Genomic DNA, 26056 nt, shown 5'->3' with positions numbered 1-26056 from the left:
TTTTGCCTGCGCTGTTTGAGGTAAACAAACTATTTGAGTAACTCTAAATAATAAGATTTATAATTTGCGTGTGGGTTAGGATTTGATATAAATGCCGAGTAATGATCTTGCGAAATTTGCGCTCTTTGCGGCCACCTCTAAGAGTGTTAATCTTTGCCAAATAACTGCATTTGTTAATCGTTACGAGGAGTCGTAAATTTCCTGACATCAAGCGTACACAAAGACATTACTTTGACGTATATCCCTGAAGTTATTACTACGTTCACTTGCTAAAAAAGAAGTATGATGTCTAATAACCTTTGTGGAACTAAAATCATAAGCTTCTCTCACGTATTCTAGTTGATAAATTTCGGTACGTACGTATCTTTGTTGGGATATCATGTTTCTGCTGATATTATTGTGATGATAAATATGATTTCTCTTTATCTTTATTATTAACTCGTATCAGTCCTCTGTTCATTTTATAGGAAAATCCAGGATTGAGAACTGTGCATGGGCTGCTTGGGAGTAGTATCATGACCCTTTTCCTGATACATGCTGCACTGGGGCTCCAGCTGGGTCTCAGCTTTTAATCCCCTACTCAAATGTATTCAGAGAGTGAAATGCGCCATCAGTTTTGATATTTATCCTAATTATTAATATATAGATACACTGTATTGTTTTCGCTGTGGAAAAATTGTTGAGTATAGTTGCACGAAGAGTGTTGTTGGCTTGAACTAATATGCTGGTGGCTTCTAATTTTCTATCAAGCAATATATGTTCTCCTTTACATGAATAGGCTACATGCAAAGGTATTCCTTGGAAATTTTGATGTAGCACATAACAACACTTAACCGTCAACTATACTCCTGGCTATCATCTTCAACATTGTGAAGCGAACTTACCAAGTTATCGGCATCTCGTTTGTCTTATGTAACATCAACAAGCACGAGAAAGTAGAAGCCTAAAAATCTAAGTAACATTAATGCGCAAAATATCATCAAGTACAGAAGTTACATTATGGTATTCGGTAAATCGGCAAATCTTGTAGCTTTGCTAGAATAGCCAATATTCGGTACATAAGAGGAACCCTAATTTAGATGGGCTACAGTTAATCAACAAAATTAAGGATACAACCCCGTGTTTATACTAATTTTACATGAGATGCAATTGCACCATCCCTCTGTTAATTAAAATTGCCAACCATTTCCTAATCTATACTCAAGTCAACAAAGGCCACTTTTTCTTTCAAAATGGTACACCATGATGCAAAATGGGATGGCATTAATAGAGCTACAGACCATTTCTGAGATGATTTTCTTCATCTCATTCGGCGGGGGAAAAAATTAAACTCTAATTATATACAGCAGCCTTGGCAAAAGAATGACAGCAACAGAGCCAAGCTCTAAACTTACCGCCAAGCTTCCACCATCAAATAATTGTACAAAAAAGGGGGGTCAGCTATCATCGTCCAATGCTCCAACATATGTAAGATCTCTTCTCCTCACTCTCACAGCGCCTTTAAGCCAGCTGCAGGCCTTGAGATTGGCATGATCCCCATTAACTTTACTCACATTGCCGCTGTTACTTGAGGAAGAAGCAGATACTGTGCCATCTTCAAGCAAAGTCCATGGGTCAATTTCCATGTCAGAGTCCAGAGAAGCCAATGCTTTGCTCTTGGTAGATAAGTTAGTTGAAGGGCGAGGCAATGAGACTAGTTTAGATAAGTGCGGAGTCTGGGTGCTGGGTTGAATTGATGCAAGGACTGTTGAAGAGAGTGCTGGAAGTTGGCAAGAGAAAGAGATGGGAGGAGATGGAGGTAGAATTGGCATCGCGGCCTGAAGACGCCTCCTGATTGTAGCAGGAATTTCCATCCGATCCAAGTCGGTCTGCAGAAAGGATCAAGAACATTGTCCAACATAAATAAAATGATTAAACTGAAATATAGGGGTTAATTGTGGATAGACACAATGTACTATCGCCAAGGTGAACTTACTAGCCCTGTTGGTCTATTGCTGCAGATAGACACCCTTTAAGAGTTCTATTGTTGCAGATAGACCACCTGAGCGAAAATCTGCTGTCGCAGATAGACCCCTTGAAAAGGGTAAAAAAAAAAATTCACTCAGGGGGTCTTATCTGCAACTATAGTACTACAGGGGTAGCATATTCAATTTAGCAATAGTACAGAAGTCCATCTGCAATAAACCAATATAAACATAATACAAAGGTAAAGCATAACTGGATTCACCACATTTCAAAAGATTAATTTGAGGTGCTATATTATCCAGGTCTTATCCGCTGTCAATTTGAAGCTTAACGCCACACTAGTAAATGCATGTACGTAAGTAATGTAAGGCACTTTGGTTTCAAGTTTAGGTTATTGTACCAGCGGGCTTGCAGAATACCAAAACCTACTCAGTTTGGCCGTTAAGCAAGTATACCGATAAATGTATAAAAGACCGAACAGGGACTCTTTATCCCAATTTGGTACACTAGAAAATGGATTTAAACAGAGATCCAAGCCTTTGAAGTGTGTCAACGTAAGAAATCAATTTCATGAAGTGGGTAACGGGCTTTTTTGAGCTCAAGCAGGGTTTTCGCAGGCATTTTGAGACCTTTCACAACAATGGAAGCAAGGTGTGCATACTACTTGGCATCTTAACAAACAATTACCAAATACCAATAATGTTAATTTCCCGTATGGATATCTTTAAGCAAGTAGTAGGTCGATATAAATGAGAAAGAAAAATAATATAGTGCACCTAGAACCGACCTTTAAGCAAGTAGTATGTCGATATTAATGAGAAAGAAAAATAATATAGTCCACCTAGAACTGACCTGCAAGCTTTCGGCTACCTCACGATCAAACACAGAAAACTCTCTAGGAGATTTGACGGTTGACTTGGAGGAAGACTTAGGCTTTAACCAACTTGGTTTGGAACAGCTAAGCAAACCATGCAGAACAGACAAAAGCAAGTCAAAGAGGCTGTCACCAGAACGATCCCATGACGTAAAAGTAGAGGCTTTAGAATTAGATTGTGATTCCCTCTTCTGAGCAACAGTGGCCAATGCAGTAAGAGATATATCTGCATCCTCATAGATAAACCGGCTTCCAAGAAACCGAAGTACAATAGAGGCGAATGTGTATCTCATGTTTCTTGGAGATGGTTCCCTGTAAGAAGAACAAAGAAAAATATTCAGGAAAGTGGTGGAAATGCAGCATGCGAGTAGGTGATGTCAATGATGAACAGAAAGAATATTCAAGTGGCAGAGAATAAGAAGGGTATTCAAAAGAGAGTAAATTAAATTGACAATTCATGAGCTAAGTCAAACATTAGAATTTAATTCAATCGTAAAACATTCACAACTCACAAGATGGCATCCAGGTCATGCTGCTAAAATCTGAAAATGTCGGAAATATAATAATTGTATCCACACCACTTCTCCATAGAAATACATGGCTCCACAGAACCCATATCCTCATAAAGAGCAAAAAAGGTGCATTTCTTGAACTTTTCCAACTAAACTTTGTCAGTCAACTTGTTTCTACCTAACCCAAAAAACTTGAACCAGTTCTGCCACTTCCTCTTCGCTTGACTATATAGTAACACAAATTACTGAAAGTAAAATGGTTCAGATAATTTAAAAGAATAATAATTTGATCCCCGATATGATGTGAGATAAGCATAGGGAAAAGGGCTTCATAGTCAAGCGTGCATTGTTGAGATAAGTACTAAGATGGTGAACTCATGGTATGTTTTTACATGGTTGGTGAGAGTAGTATTAGGTTAGATGAATTCATTGGAAAGTCCTTGCAGGTCTGTACACCCCATAACATGCCTCCTTCTATAAGTTCAAAATTTAGATGAATTCATTGGAAAGTCCTTGCAGGTCTGTACACCCCATAACATGCCTCCTTCTATAAGTTCAAAATTTAGATGAATTCATTGGAAAGTCCTTGCAGGTCTGTACACCCCATAACATGCCTCCTTCTATAAGTTCAAAATTTAAGTATCCAACATCGTTGTTACATGAAACCTATCTGCCTAAACAAAATCTGTGAAGTGCCAATATCACTGAAGATGCTGGAGGAAAATAACTGGAAAAATATTACTGAAGACTCTTGATGTACGTTGATAGTGACCGTCAATCTGGTGCAGTTAAGATCTACTAGCATCTTAACTTTTTTTGAAGGATTTGATTTTATTCTAGGTAATCCTTTAGTTAAGATTTCGTTAGAATTTGATTTTAGTATTACCTTCTTGTTTAGTCAAGATTTTTATTGGATTGCAGCTTTTAAATTTGTTAGATTTTGATCTGATAAGGACTATGATTTGTATCAAATGTTGTTTGTTACCTTTTATCTTCTATAAATAAAACTATCCTCCATTGTGAATGAAAAATTCTGGAATTTGAAATCCTCTTGAGCATGTGAAATTGTGAATTGCATGGGTCCAGCATGCTAAGCTTAGTAAGCGGAGTATGTGACTTACCTGAGGTGTGAACCCCAAAAAGTTTTTTGTGTTTTTATTATCTTTGTGCTTTCTTTCTGCCCAAATAAATCTCCACCTTCAATTAGTTTCCAATTTCAAAAAGGAAAAACGACTCTAAATTCCCTGCAGTCCAGCTCTCTGAAAATCCTCTTGAGCTTTCTGAACAACATCTAACATTCAAGCTCTTTACTGTTCAAATCTGAAGCGGTCATCCATTCCCCACGTCCACAGTTATCATGGGTAAAATAATGTTACCACCTCACAACAATGTAAATTCAATCCGCCGAAATTTGGTAACTTAAACTTATTTTTGGGTTTGGGGATTTTATGGATATAAGGAACTCCAATTTGAAGTTTCAACCTATAGCATAGAAGATATATTTCTATCCATGAGATGTTAGAAGTATAAATGTACCTATATGCTAAGTGTAGGCTAGAGAAGAACTTCTAGTAATGATGGTCTAGATTATTCAGCTATCCATTCATAAGATCCTATGAAACTTCTTCTAGAAAAAGGAAATACTCTTGTCTACCAACTAGAAGATATTATTATTTCTCTTCAAAGCTTGAACCAAAGTCAACAGGAAAGAAACTATTCTATATGCATTATCAAGTTAAACAACTACAAAAGTCACATAGGAAAGAAACTTCAATAGAAAAATGAACTTACCTATCAGCATAAATAATAGGAAGGAGTCTCACAAGAAACTGCAACCGCAACCACAAGGATGCTTTTAGTTTTGCCGAAGATGGTGGGGAGGAATCAATCACTCCTGTTGGTCGTCTACCCATTCCAGGACTCCCACCACGCATACTCTTGCGGCTGCTGCCTTTGTTTGAAGAAACTTCAACGCCAGATGAGATACCACTAGCCTGCTTACTGCCTCCACGTGCAAGCATAGTTAATTGTTGGTCAATGGTACTCATCTGCTTTATCAACTCAGCAGCAAATGAATTGCGCAAGTCACTGGAGCTCCTATCTATACATGGAAGTATTAGTTCTACCAGTGCTTTCTCAGTGCCATACTGCTGGCTAAAGCCAAAGGCTTCAGCCTCAGGTGATGATGAGCTAATTTTGGTCTGTAACTTGATATTTATAGGTTCATCAACAACTTCCCCTTCTTCAATTGAAAAGGATTCCACTTTATTTCTATCAACCTTGTTCGCTACAACATTTTCTGCAGAACATGACCAACCCCATGGCTTCCAGAACTGGGCTTTAGCTGAAAGACCTTTGCGCTGAGCAACAGATACAAGCTGCTGCCTGACCGATTTGCGTCCAGATAGGACATCACTTCCAGCCAAAAGCCATTTTATGTCCATAACCAGTGACTCCTCTAGTGATCTTCCAAGTACACGGGCAATTTCTGCATAGAGAGGTGCTGCATCAGGTCTCACAAGTATTCTCGTTAGAACGATTTCAGACAAAAACTTTTCACTTTCAGAAATTGCAAAATTTTCAGAATTAGGGGATAATGATCGAACAGCATCCACAAAGGACATGTCCTTGGTTTCAATTTTTTCAATAAGGGCTTGCTCATTCAACAAAAACCTTAGCTCAACCCATTGCCAGTGAAACTTTGCAGGCTGCAGTGTGTCAAACACATGAACAACCTTATCCAGAAGCTTTGTCTCATTCTCTCTTTTTTCAACAGGCCTAGATAACCACGATCCATCTTCCTGTAATTGTGTAATGGCAGGCATTTCACAATCAATAATAGCATTCAGAAACATCCTGGCACGAAGTGGAACAAATGCCATTGTTTTCAAGTGTTTATCCGGATTATGCATTTCAAGCATTGCAGCAAACTCAGAATCACTAACATCACTAGCTAGAAAATCATAGAGCACTTGAGTGTTCCTTAAACATGAATCTCGAAACGGGTGGTGTCTGATAACATCACCCATGGCCAAGGACAAAGAGCGATACAGTTGGACTTCTTCACGAGTTGCAGTATTTCTGTTGAGAATATATGGCCTCCAAATGACCATGGCGAAGATTGAATAAGCAGAAGGTAAAACCACGCTGAGAGGAAGCATCTGCTGCATCCTTGAAAGAGCTAAGACGTAAGATTCCCCCAGAATATCTGCAACGAGTCCATCAAAAATAGTTCGGCAATTGCCCACAAGCAATCTAAACCAATGTACATACACTTCAACAGAATGCTCGAGTTTAAAACTGCCCCGCTGTGTCCCATTTGAACTGGTCCTTTTATTTCTAATGAACTGTAGCACATCCAGTCCCTCCTTTAATTTGAAAACTGTTATCATCCTCTCAAGGTCAGTAACTCCATGAACGATAGCCCCAACAACAAGAGCAGATACTGCAGCAGCTTTTGCAACCCTTCCAGCATATATCTTTGCAGAATTATTGAAATTTTCATTTGAATGACTTGAATTTACATCATGAGTTTCAGGAGATGATTGAAATTGAGTATGATGAGTCTTTCCCGGAACAAAAGCTCCAGAAACTGCAGAATAAGCTTCACATGCCAAAGCCAGGTCAAATATGCGGCTAAGACGATCTCCAAGAGCATCTTTAAGCATGGACAGAGAAGTTATATAGATGCATATTATGTGCCCAACACAAGTACGTGAACTCGTTGAAGATGACAAACCTTGGTAGTTATTGTTTGGATTTACATCTAACAGTTTGGCTACAGGTGGTCCCACGCTACTTATGATTGCAGAAACAGCAGAGGCCACAATAGAGGGATCCCCTTCCAGAGTTGCACCACCATTTTGCCGAATGCATTCTACTAGGCCCTGAACAATTCCTTGAGCTACCTGATAGGCATCATCCAACTTCTCAGGCAGGCTTTTAGGAGTTCCCCCTTCGAACGGCTTTCTTTCTTTTGCATAAAAATAGCGAACAACTTCCTCTATATGTCTTTGAACAACGCCTTTCATGACTGGACCAGTTCGTGATGTCCTTCCATTCATCTTATGACGAAAATAATCATCAAAATCGTTCATACCTGCAGATACACCAGAGGAAAATCCTAAATCTCCATCTGCTGTGCGAACCGCATCAAGTTCTGCAAGGAGTCTGTGATCACATGTAGGTCGAAACTTCTTTTCCCATTTTACTACAGTGGCAACATCTCTGTACTTCTTAAGCAAAATTCGAGCATAATAAAAAGATGCTGAATTAATTGTTCTTCCGTTGGTTGCCATCATACAAACAGCGCAATGCATTGAAGCAGCTAGAACTTCTGGCAAAAGGTCTGCTGCTACAATTATGTTCTCATACCTAAAGTAAGGCATATAACTTCAGTATTAATGAGAGAGAAATTCAAACAGTATATAACAGCTGATATCTTTGTTTCTGGTGTCAATTATATGACTAATTACCCATTAAAATGATGAACTTCAATATAAATCGATATGATAACATACTGTTGAAGAAATGATATTTATGGGAAATGCAGAAAATTTTAAGATGTGAAGACCTGAAAGTACAAGATATCTTTTATAGAAAATCCCACACATACAAAGCAAGAACATGAAGATAACAAGATACACATTAGATGAGGGTGTGACCACTCGCAAAAGATTTTGCGCCTGATTATGGGCAAATACTAGAAAACTTCTGGATCACCAACTTCATGGTATGAAATGAGCCCCAATCTATATCGAAGTTACAACTCAAGGAAAGAGACAAAATAACATACAGTTAAACCACAAGAGCAATATATAACTTATAATATCTAATTTTGGCTTCAAACCTACAGGAATCTATCCCAGTTTATCACAAACCATTGTTTTGTATGTGAAAAAAATAGCACCAAGAAAGCAGTAAGTTGAGCCAAGGTTCTATGTATGTGTATGCTATGGAAAATATAGGGAAACAACAATTTAAGTTTGAATCCAGATGGCAAAGCTGTATGCAGAACCCAGTTCAGTCAACTACTAGGTGGCACCTATATCTATTCCTCAGGTTAATGCATAGAGGTTCAGGTCCATGTGAAAAATATGCAAGTTCACTTTATGTGTTACAATAAATGGCTCTATTCGCAGCCCTTGGGAAATGACAGTTTACCATCATGCTTGCCAGTGTACTAGTAAGTCATCAGTTATTCCAATATACCACCCATTTCAGTTTTGCATGCCACATATTCCATATAGAGGAAGGAAAGTAGGGGGGTAGGGGGGGTTGGGTTCAGAAGCAGCATCTTTGGTAGGACGAAGGATATTTAGCTGCATATTATTTTCCTTTTTTGGGGGTTAGTTCAGATTGCAACAATGAGAAAGATTGTAGGGGGAGATTTGGTCTAGATGGGAAAAGCTCAGAAGGAGAAATGGGTTGGACTTACTTTTGGGGCAAAGGAGTGAATGAAGCAGCCTTGACTTTTGAAATTGGGCTTTGTTTGATGAATACCACGTGGATTAAGAGAGGTTTCGGGGAGAAAATGGAGGATAACTATGTGGGGATTAATAGAGCTTTTTCAAGGGAGGCAGGAGGGATTGTTTAGTCCTGTGTTCGAACATTAAGTAGTTATATCCTATTTGCTCTACTATAAATAAAAACAAGAATAACCCACGTGATCTTTAAAAATATGTTAACATATGAAGCTACAACGTACCTTTGAAGAGCCGATAGTAGAAATGCCTCCCCAACTTGAAGGCCATGGGCTTCCCTATTTTTGGGTAAGGTCACAGTATTTCTCCCAAGTTGGACTGTACTGCCTGGTGCACTGACAATCTTTGGCAACAACCATAAAATAAATCTTACAGCTGAAATCAAATCACAAGAAATATCCAATATGTACAAGATGGCAGACAGTTCATCTTCACCTAGTTTCCACTGTCCAGCATTCCTATCATCAAATGGTACAGAAAAAGCACTAGTACAATCATTCTGCCTGGAAGCAGACTTGTCATTTCCTTCAACCATTTGTTTAATTAATGTTAGTAACCAAATTGAAATAGACCGTTTCTCTAGTAGCCTAAGACATTTTATACGTCTCCCAATATCACCAAGAGACAAAGCTTCCTTCTTGATATGATTGGGCAAGTTGCTCTCAACACGAGATCTATGGTCAGGACAGTGTACTTCGTGACATATATGACTAGTAGATGCCTCTTGGCTACTCTCAGTCCTAGCAGAAGCCAACTGCGCAAGACTTTGAGTTTTGCGCATCATCTTTTGTCTACCTCTAGACCCATTTTTGCTCAGCTTAAGAGCTGGATCACTCTTAAATGAATCTTGCAATTTTAATCCCTTTCTCACCCACCAAGTGTCCTCATCATCTGACAGGTACAAAGAAAACAATTGATAGGAAGAACTTCCATCGCCTAGCTTTTGCCTTTTTGCTCTCCTACATTCCTCACAACCTGCAGTGGCTTCAGACTTACAGACTTTGACACCAAATGAGCCCAAAGGTCTCTCTATACTCCCTAGACATCCCTCAGCTTTGGATTCAACTGGAAGAGAACAAGTATTAGGTAATTGAAGGAAAGTTGAAATTGAGCCTTTTATTTCTGCAACTTGCTTCTTCACTTTGGATTGCTTAGAAACTGGAGAAATTGATTTTCTATGTGCCTTGAGCAAAGCCAATGACATGCCATCTTTGACAGCAGCTGAATGGTCCCTTTGCTTTCGTAATGAAAAACTCAGGCCACCATTTGGAGGAATGGCACAGTCAGTAAGAAGCCCATGAAGGGCAAGTCGACGTTCATTGGAATAGATATGAGCAGCCTCATACAGCAATCCAGCTTCCGCAATCTGGGCCTCTTCTAAAACATCAGACAAACAGATCCCAGGAAGCTGCTTTAAAATTCTATGATGTCTTGCTCGTCTTTCCATATCAAACGATGTCTCCTTTCCATCCATAATCCCACTAACTATTAGTTGCCTTACATAAGCCTGAGGATAAAAGATGCCATTACGTATTAATTCCACAAGAAGAACTTGAAGGCACTTGTAACTTCCGAAACCTCTTCCAGTCTCATGCTGATCCAGCCAACACACAATAATATCATGCAGTGGACCAGGACTCTGAAAAATATCTGTTTTACTCTTTCTGTCATCTGAACTGTTCATGCTATTTCCAGCAGAAGCATTAGCTAAAGCAGCTTGACCAAACACATTATCATGCAGATGAACAGATGATTCACTGATAATACAGGAACTCTTGGCCTCTAAAGGATTATGCATATCTTCTTTTTTAAGCTTTAAAAGTAGAACAGCAATATATGCCTGTGCAACATCCTTTCCACCAGTAAATTTCAGATTCTGAGGCAGGGATGTTCGGCAGTCTCTATAATCACATGTTGCCCACTCACACAAGAAAAATACAGAACAAATAAGAGACAAGTTAACAGTCCCAATCCACTCCAAAGAAGATCGCAAGCATGGACTAACTTCTGTAATCCATCGTCCTCCAATAGTCACATCAGACAAATCTTCAAATAGAGTGCTATAAGCAGATCTCACATCTCCAACCAACAGAATTTTATCCAAGACCTTCAAAACTTTTGCTGCACCATGACCGTCAAGGCTAGGATTGACAATGTTTGCAACATTAGAAGCGCGTTTCTGAATGGTGGAAATCACATGTCCAAGGGACAAGTATCGAAGATCAGTATTTTCTGTCCTCATGTGATCATCGTCTTCATGCTCTGATGACCTTCTTATAGCATTTTTATAACCCATATCAAGCAATTTATAGGCTGGCAGCTGAAAGCAATCCAAGGCCACAAATGTATCAGGCACAGCAACTATCAAATAATGTAGCATCTCAATCAAGGCTGAAGCAAGGGGTGGAATTTTCGAATCATCTAATAAACTCAAACCAGTTGGACAGAGGTCATCTATGGATCGAACAGCTATATCCACAAAAGTCTGTACATAGGTCTGTGAGAGTGAAATACTCTCAATAACATCACACAGAACAGGCAAAAGCAACTCCAAAGCCTCAGCTGATTCCTTTTCCTGTAAGGCATAGTTTGGAGAAACCATTTAAAGATGAAAAACATTAAACAAACAAACAAACAAAATATTTAAAAAGACTTCTTTCTAAGGCAAAGGAAAGCAAATCAACTACCTGGAGCTGACCGAGGACCCACTCTATGATAACAGAAGGAAGAAGAAGACCTTCTGAATAATGCCAGTTCAAAAGATGAACCATATACCACCATTTAAATTGCAAGGAGGGCTCCTCGACATCATGTATAGAAGAGGCTGAGTCAGATCTTTGCTGTCCCAAACCCTGCAAAGGAGTTTGCATGGCATGATCCCTCCCTGATGCAGCTGGTGAGGAACCATCTTTTGAGAAGAAATCATCCCAAAGCTGGCACAAGTACTCAATCACATCCTTTGTCCACAAATCAGTGCGAACAAATTGTGCTTTATCAGGTTTTCCAGATGTGATGTTGTTGGTGGCAGGCCGAACCTGTAATAAAGATAAATGCCTTAAAACTGCGATAAGCTCACAAGCAAATAAAAAGTAAATCTTAATCAGAAAAGGAAAAAAAATCATATCTCGCCTGATAGCTTACCTGATTGAGATAAGTAACTTTGATAAACCATGTTGCTTTTAGTAATGGAACATTATAGCGAATGAGTACTTCAAAGAGAGATTTCTTTCGGTAGCCATGAGGAACATGGTCAGCCAAGGAACATAACCTCTTATGCTGCTGTGACAGAGCCTAGCAAAGCATTGAATGATAAGACTTTATAAAAGCAAGTAAGAATGAAATCCTCGTCCTTCTGACAGGAGCTTTAATATTGATGTAAGATGCACTTTTGCATATGCATGATAGGCATGTACATTGTGCTTTACATGTAGCCATGTATCGCACTAACAGTTAAAAGGCCAATAAAACAAGCTTCATAAACATTAAGCATAACTATTAAACAAGCTATTCATAGAACACTAATGTGGAAGATACTGCATGGTGTCGGTGTATAACAATTATTTCTCCATTGGCTCCTATTACATATAGGACATTTCTTCATAGAAAAAATTTAAGTCACAAATCCTGCCTGACAGGATACACGTTTATTAGCATCCATGCTTGTATGCACACTTTACTTGCATGACTTATTTCCAAAGGAGGCAGAAAGTTAATGCATGGTATCAAACCTTTTTTAATTTTGATGCTGTATTATTAAAGGGTTTAGCTTATATCACTCTTTAGGATGACTTCATATACACACTCAAATTGGAATGTGGACATATTATATAACAAGAACAGACTGAGACATGCTGGCCTGTGCTGACACAGAGAAGCTCTTGAACAATGAAAATGCTAACTCGAAAAACACAAAATAGCAATGAGCATCAGAAAACATGAAATAGCAATGAACAGCAATAAGTGTAGCATCTAATACTCAAAGGCTTCACAGTAGAAATGTCCAATTGGATATATTTACGAAAAGAAGATTTTGTATAGACTATAGTCCACTTTTTGTGTGTATTACTTGGATAACTGCAGTGCCTGCCGTCATGTTATGTGCTTACATGTGCACATGTCTATAAATCCTGGACTGTTTTCCGGCTATGCAAGTAACAACAAGCGATTATGCGGGTCATATGGGGAAAAATAGTTTACATCTTTCACATTGAACAAACTCAAATTCAAGATAACCAGGAACCAGCAGATTTTGACAGCAAGAATTACAGGTGGTAGATGAAGATACCATAAAGGTTAAATATTCAAACACCTCATGCACTTTTTTTTAAACAAAAATTACGTAATGAAAATTCTCCATCACAAACCTCAATCCATTTCCGACGGAAATCTTCACCACATGGCTTTTGATCAGGATAAGCACCAGGTTTTATTAATAGTGGTCCTGAAAGAGGCACTCCATAAACCTGTCCAGCCTGTTACATGTTAAAAATTGGTTCATATGGCTACTTTCATACTTGCTAAACTTACAAAGTGCAGGACTTTCATACAGAATCAAGCAAATTATGCACTTAAACAACAAAAAATTGTATCAAATTACCTTTCTCTTCTGACAACGAGATTCATTGATAAGCCTGAGGCGTTTCCGTATTGCCTGAGGAAGAAAAGGAACAGCATTATAATGTTAACACTAGACGGTCTTGGAAAACCAGTCAATAAAGTGTTTCTAGTTGTAGTTTCATTTTATTAGCTTCACTCAAACAAGTAATTCTCAGTTCTATACTAAGGAAAATGTTTGAAAACACTTATGAAGAGAAATAGAATGAGATAATACAGTAAGAGTGAGTATAAATTTATCGAGAACAATAACGAGAAGTAAAAGGAAACAAAATAAAATAAAGTCAGATAATGTTTGCATCTCGAAGTAGACATCACCCATAACCTTCGCTGAGACTCTTATGAAACTAAAGCTAATTTTTAGATTTTATAAAAGTGAGTTATCATTAAGAAATAATTCACACCTATTAAAGTGAAAGTATTGCATGCTGGTGCATGAACTAAAAACAATGCATCTTCCTAGCATGTTTTAGGTACTTCCGAGATGGCGTAAAAGGGTAAGCAAGACGAAATATTAAAATGATGCAAATACCTCTTTGCATTTTAAGATGATCTCAGATTTTGAGAAATATGCGGCCTGAGTAAGTACAATCTCCCGAGCTTCCTAGTACAGCAAAGAAGAAAACAGTCAGATACTCAGAAAGGATTTCAATTCACTCCCCAATAAATTGATGAAACCTGAAAAGGATGAACTAGTAGAATATATTATCAATCAACAGTGTTCTAAAGCATACTTTTCTATTATAAACCACAAAAGGACTGGAAAAAGAGAAGAATGAAAGATCAGAAAACTTGTCGCTAAACAAGATTAACTAATAAAATTTATAGTTCCATGACGTACAAGAAAAACAATCGAATCGCTGCCTGCATAAATGATTAGGAGCAGAACACTCTAATTTATGGCCAGTCTAACTCCATACAGGCCATGTTTGGCAAACCTCATTTTATGAAACCGTATAATTAAACGTCCTTATAAGTAAACCTCCTTTGTAAGAGGAAAAAATAGTCTTCTGTCAAACAATAAGTAAACCTCCTTATATGGCAGAAAAAGATAAGTAGGAAAATCCCGACTTAACTTATTTTTTACAAATTATAAGGAGAAAATAAGTAAAAAGTAACAAACAAGATCTTGAACATTTATAAGGAAAACTGCATTTACAATTTCAATAAGTGAGTTCCCCACATGCTCTAGAAACATGAGAAATTTGACATCTACTGCATAACTGAACTGATCCCCATGACAAACTATTATATGATCAATTAGTGGTCAAATAAGACATGACCATAGAATTCGGGAACATGGGACACTATAACGAACCGTGACCTAGTTCGATCATCCTGGATTCATGATGGAACACAACCTGATTCACCAACTCCACCAACTCTAGCGACCCGATTTAACCAATAAAAATTTGAGAACAAACAACAAAAAACATGAAAAATTAAGCCAATAAAATATGAATAATTCATTACAACATAATTCCAAAGTTTTTTTTACAATTAATGATATCAACTCACATATTTGTCAAATTTGACTATTGCAAAACCTCTTATTCCTACATTTACGAATCAAACATAATACGTACCACATTCCCTAGCATACCACATAAGCCTACGCCCTTGTACCCGATTCCTAATGAGTAGCATACCACACTCACGTACCTGTCATTGTTTTAAAAAGCCTCCATCTAGTCCCGCCTAGGCGTACGCCTAGGCTTAGGCAGTCTAGGTACCGCCTAGGCCTAGGCAATACCTAACTAGTGCCTAGCGTATGGTGGTACCAAAACTGCCCACTTAGATTTTGGGAGTGTTTAGGGAAGCATTGTCTGCCCACACGAACTGCATCCTTTAGACCTTGATCGTGATTTTGTGTTGCAGCCTTCACGTCCTCTAACCTCCTTTAAACTTATTTAGCCTCTAAATATGAACACCTCCACTACCTACTCCGATCTTCAGCAAAACCTCCTCGACCACCACTTAAATAAAGAAAGAAATCTGTCTAGACACCAGTCTGACATCTAAGCTTTCTATAACATTGACATTCACAATCAATTATTGTAATTAAAAATAAACAAGAAAACCTCTTGGACTTTAGGCGTTAGGTCCAACGCCTAGGCGTCCTAGTGCTTTATATAAGTTTGTTAGTTATTATTTGGGCTATTTAGTGGTTGGCCTTGTGTTCCCGACCTTTAGTCAGCTTCAACATCTAGGTGGTTATTTTGGCAGGTATTTAAGTAGGCATGGTCTATTGTAGATCTAAGATTGTTATCTTCTTCTTTTTTTTGGCAAATGTATAGCTAAGCCTAGGCGTCGTCTAGGCATACGCCTAGGTATCTAGGCGTTGGCTCAAATGCCTAGTCCGCCTAGCGCCTTCTGTAACACTAGTACCAGTCCCGTGAAACCGGAATGAATCAAGTTCCATGCAACTATGGACATGACACTAAAAAGGAACAATTTAGAACCAAACTAAAGTGTTGTTCATTCTGCATAATTAGAGGCTACAGTGAAGGTTAGCATATCTAACGAAAACTAAGCCAGAGTAAATACGAGACAATAGAAGATGCTACCCAGACTTCAAGTTCATCGGCTTTAAAACAGGTAAGTACCTTCTCAAATTTCAATCTCTAATTCGCTTTAATAGCTTGTTCAAAATTAAGTACATTGAACTACCAAATAATCATATCCTCAAATTAACCTGTAAACACATATTTTGCCCATCGTAGCATTCATAGGGTCATGTGGAGCAAATCAAATTAAGTTCAGCGTCAAACTTCTGTAACTAGGTTGATTAATATCACACTAGAGGGTCACTAATATCACATCAGAACTTTCAAGCAGGTAATAACTAGAGGGTGGCGTCTCAAAAGCACGTCACAGATATTTGTAGCATATTGCAGTAATTTATAGTTTTCCTTGTTTCCCTCGTCTCTCAAACCCCACTTCCAAACAGTAACCATCACAGGAATTACCTTAAATTTTTCATATAATTGTAGCAGTAGATAGGAAGAAATCCAAATTTAGTGCAGGATCAGTGTGTCCTAACATGATGAATTTTAATATTTCATGCCAGTATTTTATGCTATTTTTTACCATAATTCCAAACAGGTAAAATCATGGTATAAAAGCAGTACCTTATCTTTCTATTATATCTACTTTACAAATATTCTATCTAGTATCTTCTCGTATCCTTTTAACAGAAAGTATAGTACCTATGGAAAAATAAAATGTTCTAACATTTGTAACCAAAAAAAGCTTCCAAATTTATAGTTTTTCATGAAATTTGTCATCTGACTTATCTCGTAAAATATCGTTCATAGGGATGAATTAATATATCATGCAACTAGGAATGTATTCTTTCCTATCTTTCACCATGATTCCACATAGGTAAAAATCAGGTTGTATAAGGTAGAAGTACCTTGTCTTTCTATCAAATCTAATTTACAAATATTTTATTTAGTACCTTGTTTTACCCTCTACCAGAAATTACCGTGAAAACAAGGCAAAAAGACTACCAACATTTATGACAAAATAATAATAATAATAATAATAATAATAAATTTCCAAATTTGTAGATTTTCATGAAATCTGTCATCTAACTTATCTAGTAAAATATCTTTATTAAGGACTTCTCTTTAAACAGAACTATGCCTCTCACTGTAATAAGTAAAGATCAGTGATAAATTAAAACTTTCTTGTTCCATTTATTAATGAGATATATCCATTAAGCAGTTTCATTCTTCATTTATTTGGTATATCTACATTTTATTATATTTTATGCTCTTTAATTCCTTGTCTGAATGGTTATCCATCTTTTGGTATTTTAATTGGTTTGGTGCGTATCAAGTTAAAAAAAAGAGTAAATTTGGACCTGATACCTTCTGACCCCAACAATAATTTAACTTTTCCTTATCTCTTCATTTCCATCGCCTTCCCTCTCATCATCCCCTCATCTAATCTCCTCTCATCCATTAAGACCTAGACTTTTTCAAAACCCATGTATGGACTGCTCCTACTTCGATAGCATCTGTGACAAATATCTCATCACTTTGGTGAAGAGAAGAGAGCTCAAAGGCTCCCACCAAGGACAAAGAAAACTCTCGAGGAACCCTCAGCAGTGGTGAAGAAAATTGTTGCAATGAGACTTGGGAGGAATAGTTCTATACGCTCTAAGTAGTGATCTAGTCTGCGGTGAGGTATTTAAGGTTTTCTTTTCCTTCATCTTCTGGGGGGGTAGGGGGTTGGGGGTTGCCATTTTTGCTAGGGATTCTTTAGGGGTTTTGGTACTTACTACTTATTTGATGCTCATTTCCAATTTTGATTGCCTTTTTGACTCGTAATTACACCCATTTTTCATATATATTGATCTTCTGTGAAAGAACGTAGATTGTGCAAATGAAAGGCATTCCTTCATTCATTTAATCATTGAGTAGACGTAGAGCAGTGTTGAATTCTTATATGGCATGGTGAATGGTTTAATTAGTTTTATTGTTTAAAAGTTATTAGACTAATTAAAATTTCATCATCAAGGATGTCAAAGTGTAAAAGGCGGGCCAGTTTTATTAAAGTGATACACTCAACTAGGTTCATGATGGATACACTAACAATGTGTTTGTTCAAAAGAACTAGTTGATGAAAACAATATAACGATTTCATACAGGTTTATGACTTTCAAATTTTGAATTATTATATGTCCCTTTTTGTGTATAGCTGTATATAATGTTTTAAATATCGGCCGACATATCCGACATGTCGGCCGACATATCCGACATGTCGGCCGACATATCGGTTTGAGGGCTTGACCGACACGATATGGACGTTTTTAACTCGTATATCGGTTTTCAGGGCCAAATCGGAAATATCAGGGTCATATCGGGCAGATCGTCCTATTTTTTAGCTTTGAAAAATCGACCGATATAGTATTTTTTTAAGATCTGTTTTTTGTTATCGGGTTTGGATTTAGTGATAAATACCCAACCCGTTTGACCCATTCTCATGTTTAAGGGTTCCTTATGAACTCGATAGAAAGAATTTATGAACCCAAATCCATATATTATTTACTTTTTTATATGTTTAGTCTATAGAATTTATAAAATATGCTTATATTGAATTTATGAATGCTTAGATTATATTTAGGATATGATATTATACATATGCACACTACCCGATATGGCAATCCGATATTTAGTCAATGTCCCCCGATATATCCCCGATTTCCGCTATCCGATATGGATTTCAGCCATCCGACATGAACCCGGCATCCGATATTTAAAACCTTGGCTGTATATACATTTTAAATAGTCATTTCTCAGTACCCTACCTTTTACAAATTTATTGTGTCATGTACCAAAACACATCTGTATCTGCACCCAGCACCCGTCCATGTAAGATGGTTATTTTCCTGGTGTATGGGGTCTAACAACACCTTCTCATCGGTGTCTGCTCCCTCTGGCTTGCAAGTCTTCGCACGAAGAAGTAGATGGAAAGCTCGTGTTTTTACTTTAATTAATTCATAAGGACCCTGCCTTTCATTTCTAATCCTACTCGTCTCTGCATTATCTTGCTTCCAAATTCAGAAACCATGAAAATCCATTCCTTAACATAATGTCATAATGGTGACAAAATCTTATCATAAAAAATGTAACCATCATAAAAGTTATCTGAAAGCGTTTTAAACTAAGTAAGAAACTGAAGATAAGAATACATGTGCTTTAATTGTTTTTGTGTATCAATTTATTTGATACCCTGTTATCAATTAAAAATTATTAGCAAATACATCAAATTAAGAATATCAAAAGGTAGGAAGAATTTATAGCATGAATGTCATGGTATTCCCTGTTTTGCTTGGTTAGCTGCTAATATTTAATGGGAAAGGAAGGTGAAGTTCTTCTGTGTATACTCATGACTTGTAGAAAAAACCAAATTAAAGTTGTAGATGAGCTGAAGATTAAGATAGACACACAAATTTTGTAGATAGCAGTGTGTCTAAAATATACCATTTGTAGAAACAACTATTTTCAGCCAAAAAAATTAGACATTCACCATTTTGCTTATTGTAGGCTAGAAACTTGATATCATAATTGTCTCATATCAGCAAAGGAAAGGTTCTATATTTAATATAATACCAAAGACAGGAAGACTGTGTTGGAAGATCATATAATTGCAAACCAGATGATAATAAAAGTTAGAAAATCTGGCAGGAAAATCAAAATAATTCACATAAAGAAATTAGTCAGTTCAGTTCTCTATATAGAAGCACAGTTGTAATTTGAATTTTCAGTGCACATCAGTTAACTTTGCCTTCAAAGCAGTGAAATTCTTAAATTCATAGTAGATATAAGAGGCCAGTTTTGTGCAGCATTGCTAGAGGCTGACCATGCTCCTCAGAAAGTGCGGTGAATAACATGGACAGAAAGAGCTTTCCATCAGTATAGACTGCACATAATAGGTCTGGAAGCAGATCATGAAACTCTTGGTATAGACTGCACATAATAGGTTTGTAAAAAGATCATGGAACTCGTTACAGATGACATCACGTTATTTCTTTAGTCATACCTTCCTTCACCGTAATTTGTTTGTGATTAAATGTCAGAGATCCTGGCTAGAAGTTTCTCTTGCAAGTAACTTATGCCCCAGTAGGAGGCAATGCATGTCACCTAACAGAAAAATATCACACGTATTGCAGCTAGTTTATGTCAATGCATCCAATGGCTATGTTCAGTTTGAAGAAGAAAGAAGAACAAGAGACGAAAAATAAGACAGTCTAAATTTTGTGGTCGTTTTAGAAGAGGGATACGATACAGGTTTTGTAACAAAGACCTTAGCAATTCAAATTATACAAGATTTTAAGAAGCTTTCAATGTCGATCTATAGAATTACATGAATTCATGTACTGCAAAAGAAATTGTGCCTTGCTGCAAAGTGACAACAAAAAGAAAAACAATCAGCAGCAACAAAAATTCAGTATACTCCTAGACAATGGAACGACTGTAATCCTAATAATTCCTCATGAAAGTTCAGGAAAGGTTAAGCAGGCCTTTGATTTGCTATACATTAGAAAGGAGAGTACATCAAATACAGAGGGTAGAACAATAGTTATGGTCAAAAAAGAGGTTAAATCAATTATCTCTTGAGTGTGAAACAAATAAAGATGACAAAAAAACCAACCTCAATTCCCTCAACAGTTTCCTTGTATCCAGATTGAATATATTCTCTAGTTAGGGTCTCTTCTGGGCAGTTTGGAGTCTGAGGATAAAAATCAGGAGGCCCAAGTCTGGTATGAAAAGAGAAGAAGGTAACATGTGATTGAAGCAGTACAAATGCATTCTTAAAAAATGGACAGAATATCAAATAGGACGTATTCATCCCCCAAAAAATGGTATTTAAAACAAAGAAAATGAAAACAGATTTAAAACAAACATCAACAAAAATTAACTTTCAGACTCCAAAGGAGATATCGATGTCTTTTCAGTTGAGAGATCAACATTTCCACATAGAATAAATTGAGCTGTGTTTATTCAGTTAAAACAAAAACAGTTCCAATGCAACATTTACCGACTATTAAGAGGTTCTTTATCACACTTAATCTTGTATGGTATTAATGATGATGGTCTCCTGCAAAAGAAAGGTCAATGTTTGTAAGAAGCGCAGACAACAATTCCTGGATAAATATCTCAATGAGGTGCAATGAGAAATCTCTCACAAAGAACATCATGAAAAGAAGCAATTTTCCAGACACTTAAAAGATGCCCATGTATAGGAGTAGCCATGTGATGATAAAGCTTTGATCAAACATAAGTTCCTTAAGGAGCGATAGTTCATGCAATCTAATGAATCTATAACTCCTATATTTTCTTACAAATATACTCAAGCTGCCATAGTACTCCATGACCACGGCACAAGAAGCTCAAACATTGGAAGCGCAGCCAGAGTCCAAAGAGAATTAAACAATAAACATACTTCTAACGATTACTATGAGAGAAAAAAAAAGATAGCTGATGCACATACTGTGGGAAACACCAAATGGTATATGTTCAAGATGACCAAAATTAAATGCCCCATCCATCATAATATCATTCAGTCTTGGATCTAAACTAATTACGAGACTAAGGATACATGGGCACCCAAAGCCAAAAGTTAATGGATATAGCTTTGGATTTCCAATTATCCAAATCCAATATTTTCTTGAAAACAACTTTCATTAGGAATCGAAAAGAAATTGGCAATATATTCTAGCTCACTTGTTTTGGTTTGTATTTTTCATATGCATTGCATGGACATGGACATGCAAACATGTACAAAACACAACAAACCAACAAATAGAAAATTCTAAAAGTACATAAGAAACAGAAATGCCATATTTAATCCTTATATTCGAGACATGCCTCTAATACGGTAAGGCTTCATGTCTGAAGTGTCCTTGCTACTTATTAGTCGCTGGACACAAGAACGTAGTATTATACGCAGGATTATGGGAAGGGATAGACATATATAGCTGGATTCAAATGAATTGAATCATATACATATAAGTAAAGTTATTCTCAAGTTGGATCCTCAATCATTGAAAGTCAAATCAAGAGATTGATCCTATTTCTAGGATAAATATCCTGGCTGTTAAGCTATAAACTTGACTTCAAGAATCCAAAGCCTAAATTAATTTTGAATTTGCTTTAAGTAAGAGGCTAAGGGTAACCGGGCATAGTTGACACTTGACACTTCTAGATAAGCCTCCAAGCTCTAAACCTTTTGTAGTCTAACAGTTACAAATAGACTTTATGAATGCTGTTAATAGAGAGTGCATTTCTTATCCATCCTATGCCTCCACCAAATATCTAGATTTGTGCCTCGAACAAAAGATGTTGACAAAACTTTTTTGAAGTAAATTATGTCATTAGAGTTATGCGGAGCTTATTTTGATAGTTATAAACAAGATTCTGAATTTTTTTTGTGATGTCCAGATTAAGAAATAGTAGAAAGAGAAGCGAAGAAAACTAAGGTTGTCTCCACAACATAACTTTCAGCATTCTTGTATTATGCGATATCACATGATAAAGTGAGACCTAAGTCTTAAAGTCCTATAGTTAAGCCTAATTATTGATGACTATTTGACAAGACCTACAGCAGTAACTTCCACTAAAGCAGATTTACATGAAAGCTTAACCAAGTTAACTCCCCAACTTGATCGATGTATTAGTGAAAATGAATCAAATACCAAATAAAGATCAACACAAGGAAAGCAAAGATGTTTATAATTGGTCTCTGCGTAGTGCAGCACTTCAGCAAGCCATTGAAGATGGATCATTTCTTTTGGTTTTTACATGAGGGCATGCTAATCTTTTTACCTCCTTCCTTCCACTTCAGGGCATTTATCACAGGCTGCCTGCAAACAGCATTTCCTCATGCCAGTGAAGATCTTCTTGAGTTAGTTATTTGGCTCTGTGAAAATGCACCAATCTGTTTTATCTTTGTTAGTTCCACTTTAGAATATTATCATGTGTTAGAGGGAGGCACCAATCTATGTACAAAATCCATTGATATTCACTGAGCTTGAGTTCTGTTACTCCAGTGAACTCTTGGCCGATCTCCCCCAACATTTTCACATATTCATGATACCCAAGTTTGGGAAAACTCATTTTAAGCTTTCATCTTTTAAAGACATGATCATCATGTTTTGATGCTGTAACCTATATCTACTGTAGACCCGGGGTCTCCTTTTAGTTTTCCTTTTTGGAATTAGTAATGGTATGGATGAGCTTATACCAAGATTATATATAAGGAAAAAATAGTAGAAAGTAGAAGCAAAGAAAAAAGCAGGAGGATGAGAAATAAATAAGACATCAGAATCTCAGATTGAACAAAGTACACCAGTCTTACACGTCGATGCTTCATTAAGCATCTGCCTTTATGAAGGCTAAGACATGACAAAAAATAACCACAGTTTTTTAGTTGCATAACAACCATACCTATTATGCTAAAATGATTAGCACCCAGAATAATAACCAAAGTGAACTTTTTGCAATGCATAATTGATAAAACGATGGAGCATGGAGTCAAAAATAATGACCAGCACTATCTCAAGAGACCCTTAGTCTATAAGAAATAGCCATATTTAGTGATACCCCTTCCTTTGTTAGATCAAATACTAATTTGAAGTTAACAACTTTCATAAGTCAACTTTATTGTGTTAGGTGTGAGGCCAATAGTGGCACAATTCTCTATTTTGATAAGTTAACAAAAGGAGTAATCTTTCATATAAACGTTAGGTGAAGCAAAATCATATTTCCAGCTTATAAAATGTTAGATGAAACTGGGAGCATCACTGGCTCAGTTTTGATGTATAAAATGATCTAGCTTTATCAGAAACCAAAATGGGTTTTCTTAGTCTTAGCTTCCGAAATTGAAGCCTTTTCAGGAATGCTCTGCAGGTTTCTATTTACCAAGGAGTCTATAATTCTAACCAGATAGGTCCAACTGACTTCTCCAGTTCCAATTTTGCTAGCTTTTCTTTTCTCATTGTCTTGATTATTACAGTATATTCATTTAAGAAAGGGCTTAAATTTGAAACAATAGGGTAGTGAGTAGTTGAAATTTTCAACTTAACAACATTTTGCTGATTATCATTCTATCCCTGTCTTCCTCTTCACAGCAGCATGGATCTCTCATATGCTATCCCCTGGCTTAGAACTTTCTCCTACTGCAACTTCTTATGTTTTCACGGCTTTTAGATTTCCGTTCCAACTGTTTTTTATTTTACTTTTTAAATAAATAGTATTTTAAAATCTTAGAGTTTCTGCAGGAATTGTATCTACGAAATAGAGACATTTTCATAATGGTGCCAACTCTTCCTTTTACAATTAATGGCCCTGCCTTTGAAGAATAAACTCTTTCACAAGACATTCAGGCTAATTATGACCCTATAAAGCCCATTTGCTGCCACTTACCTTGATATAGAAGTTTACACTCACCTATACCAGCAGCAACAAAAATAGACAAAAAATGGCACCAACATACTGGTGCACAATATCTTTTCAAAAGCATCAAGCACGTTTATATATTTTCTTCCGAGTATTATAATACTTCTACAAACAAGAGAACTAGATATGTCATTCCAATGAAAAGCTAATATATTATTCAGGACGAGCAGTTACCTCGCATTCAAATTGAAATTCGATGTCGAAAAGCCCGAGTCTACCCTTGCATTTTCCCTAGAAGATGACCCACCAACAGCATTATTGCTGACTCCACCACTGAAACTGGTAGCAGGATACCTTTGCATTTCTGCCTACAATATCCGGCATAATGCCCGCAATACCAGTGCAGCTATAGACAGGACATACTCCACACCATTGATACTTACTGCCAGTGCAATCTTCTACCATTAGTCATTGAATTAGCTCCCAATATAAGTTCAACTTCTTAGAGCCCTTAGCTTAAAGTTTGACTGTTTATTCAAAAACCTCAACTTATTGAATCCTCTAAACTCAATTCCAACCCCATCCAGCTCTTAATTATATCCAACTCCCAAATAACTTATTTGTATAAATTTACAAGCTCGTCCACCAGTCTCTGCATAGTTTGCAAATTTCAAATTTGAATCAAGAACCAACTTTACCTCAACTAAAAAAATCAAGCATTAAAAACATGCAAGAAAATGTTGAAACGCCATGATCTGGTACGAAAAACAGTTGGAATCAATATTAAGAACGACTTTTTGACCCAATCCATTAACTCCAAATCAAGCACCCAAGTAGCAAAGTCGAGAATTGAAGCTAGGGTTTAAGGCCTCAAACAAAAATCCAAAAAATTCAAAAAAAATTAAAATCTAGGGCATCGAGATTCCGAAAGGACGCGCTTCATTTCAAGAAAGAGACACCATGGCTAGGGTTCCCAAATTCTCAAACTATGAAACCCTAGAGAGAGAAAGTTCGCACCTTAAGCAGATTTTGAGAGAGAGCAGATGAGAGAGAAATCGAGGGGCGAGAGAGGAGAGAGAAAGCAGAGAGCGTTTGACTCTTTTTGCTTTGCTGATGATGACGACGACGATATAATTATACAAAAATTTATTAATTGTGAGCGAGGCTTTCGGTCTTTGTTGTTTCCCGATTTGGGATAAAACCTCTATGTGATTTTCCCACATTGCCCTTGTACTTTGAATTAATAACGGTTTTTTGCTACCGTTGGACGGATGGTAGTCCGTGTTGGATTCCGGGTAGTTTGGGAACTAGAACAGTATCTATTGGCAGTTAAAAGTAGACGATAACAAATATTTTTCTGTTGATTTGAAAGTATGTGTTTTGTAATAAAAATTGTTTATAACAAGCAAAATTGGCCTTAGCAATGTAACAAAATTCATGTGAAAAAAGCTAAAAGTATAATAGTTTGAGTATTTTTATAAAAATACATTATACACCTAACCGTAGTAACAAAAAAATACAAGTTAAAATAAAGGCTAAACTACCAAATTAATATCTAAAAAAGACTCATTTTATTGCTTTGGTATTTAAAATATCTCTAATGACATTTTGATATTTTTTTAGTGCCTTTAAGTTAGCATATAGGTCCAAAATTTGGTCGGCGTTAAGTTTTCTAACGAAACTCAACGCGTGACCATC

General features: G+C 36.8%; 1 protein-coding gene across 3 annotated transcripts; it reads right to left on the bottom strand.

Annotated features, from left to right (window-relative positions):
- On the bottom strand, positions 966-25513 carry LOC109831534 (mediator of RNA polymerase II transcription subunit 12-like). Of its 3 annotated transcripts, none has more exons than XM_020398868.1 (13): positions 25376-25513; positions 24593-25010; positions 21000-21059; positions 20613-20718; positions 13981-14052; positions 13432-13485; positions 13199-13306; positions 11976-12125; positions 11522-11869; positions 9059-11409; positions 5143-7725; positions 2818-3151; positions 966-1868 (listed from the first exon to the last, which is right to left on the bottom strand). In XM_020398868.1, exons 2-13 carry the CDS (start codon positions 24718-24720, stop codon positions 1437-1439), a joined length of 6726 nt encoding a protein of 2241 aa, XP_020254457.1. In that variant the 5' UTR covers positions 24721-25010; positions 25376-25513; the 3' UTR covers positions 966-1436. The 3 variants fall into 3 exon arrangements, with proteins under 3 accessions (XP_020254457.1, XP_020254458.1, XP_020254459.1); XM_020398869.1 differs by having other exon boundaries at positions 13199-13297; XM_020398870.1 differs by lacking the exon at positions 21000-21059.

The sequence above is a fragment of the Asparagus officinalis genome, chromosome 2 (assembly GCF_001876935.1).
Source record: "Asparagus officinalis chromosome 2, Aspof.V1, whole genome shotgun sequence".
In the NCBI taxonomy this organism is placed as follows: Eukaryota; Viridiplantae; Streptophyta; class Magnoliopsida; order Asparagales; family Asparagaceae; genus Asparagus; species Asparagus officinalis.
Note: the sequence above shows the minus strand (reverse complement) of the source record. Positions and strands in the feature narration are given on the sequence as shown.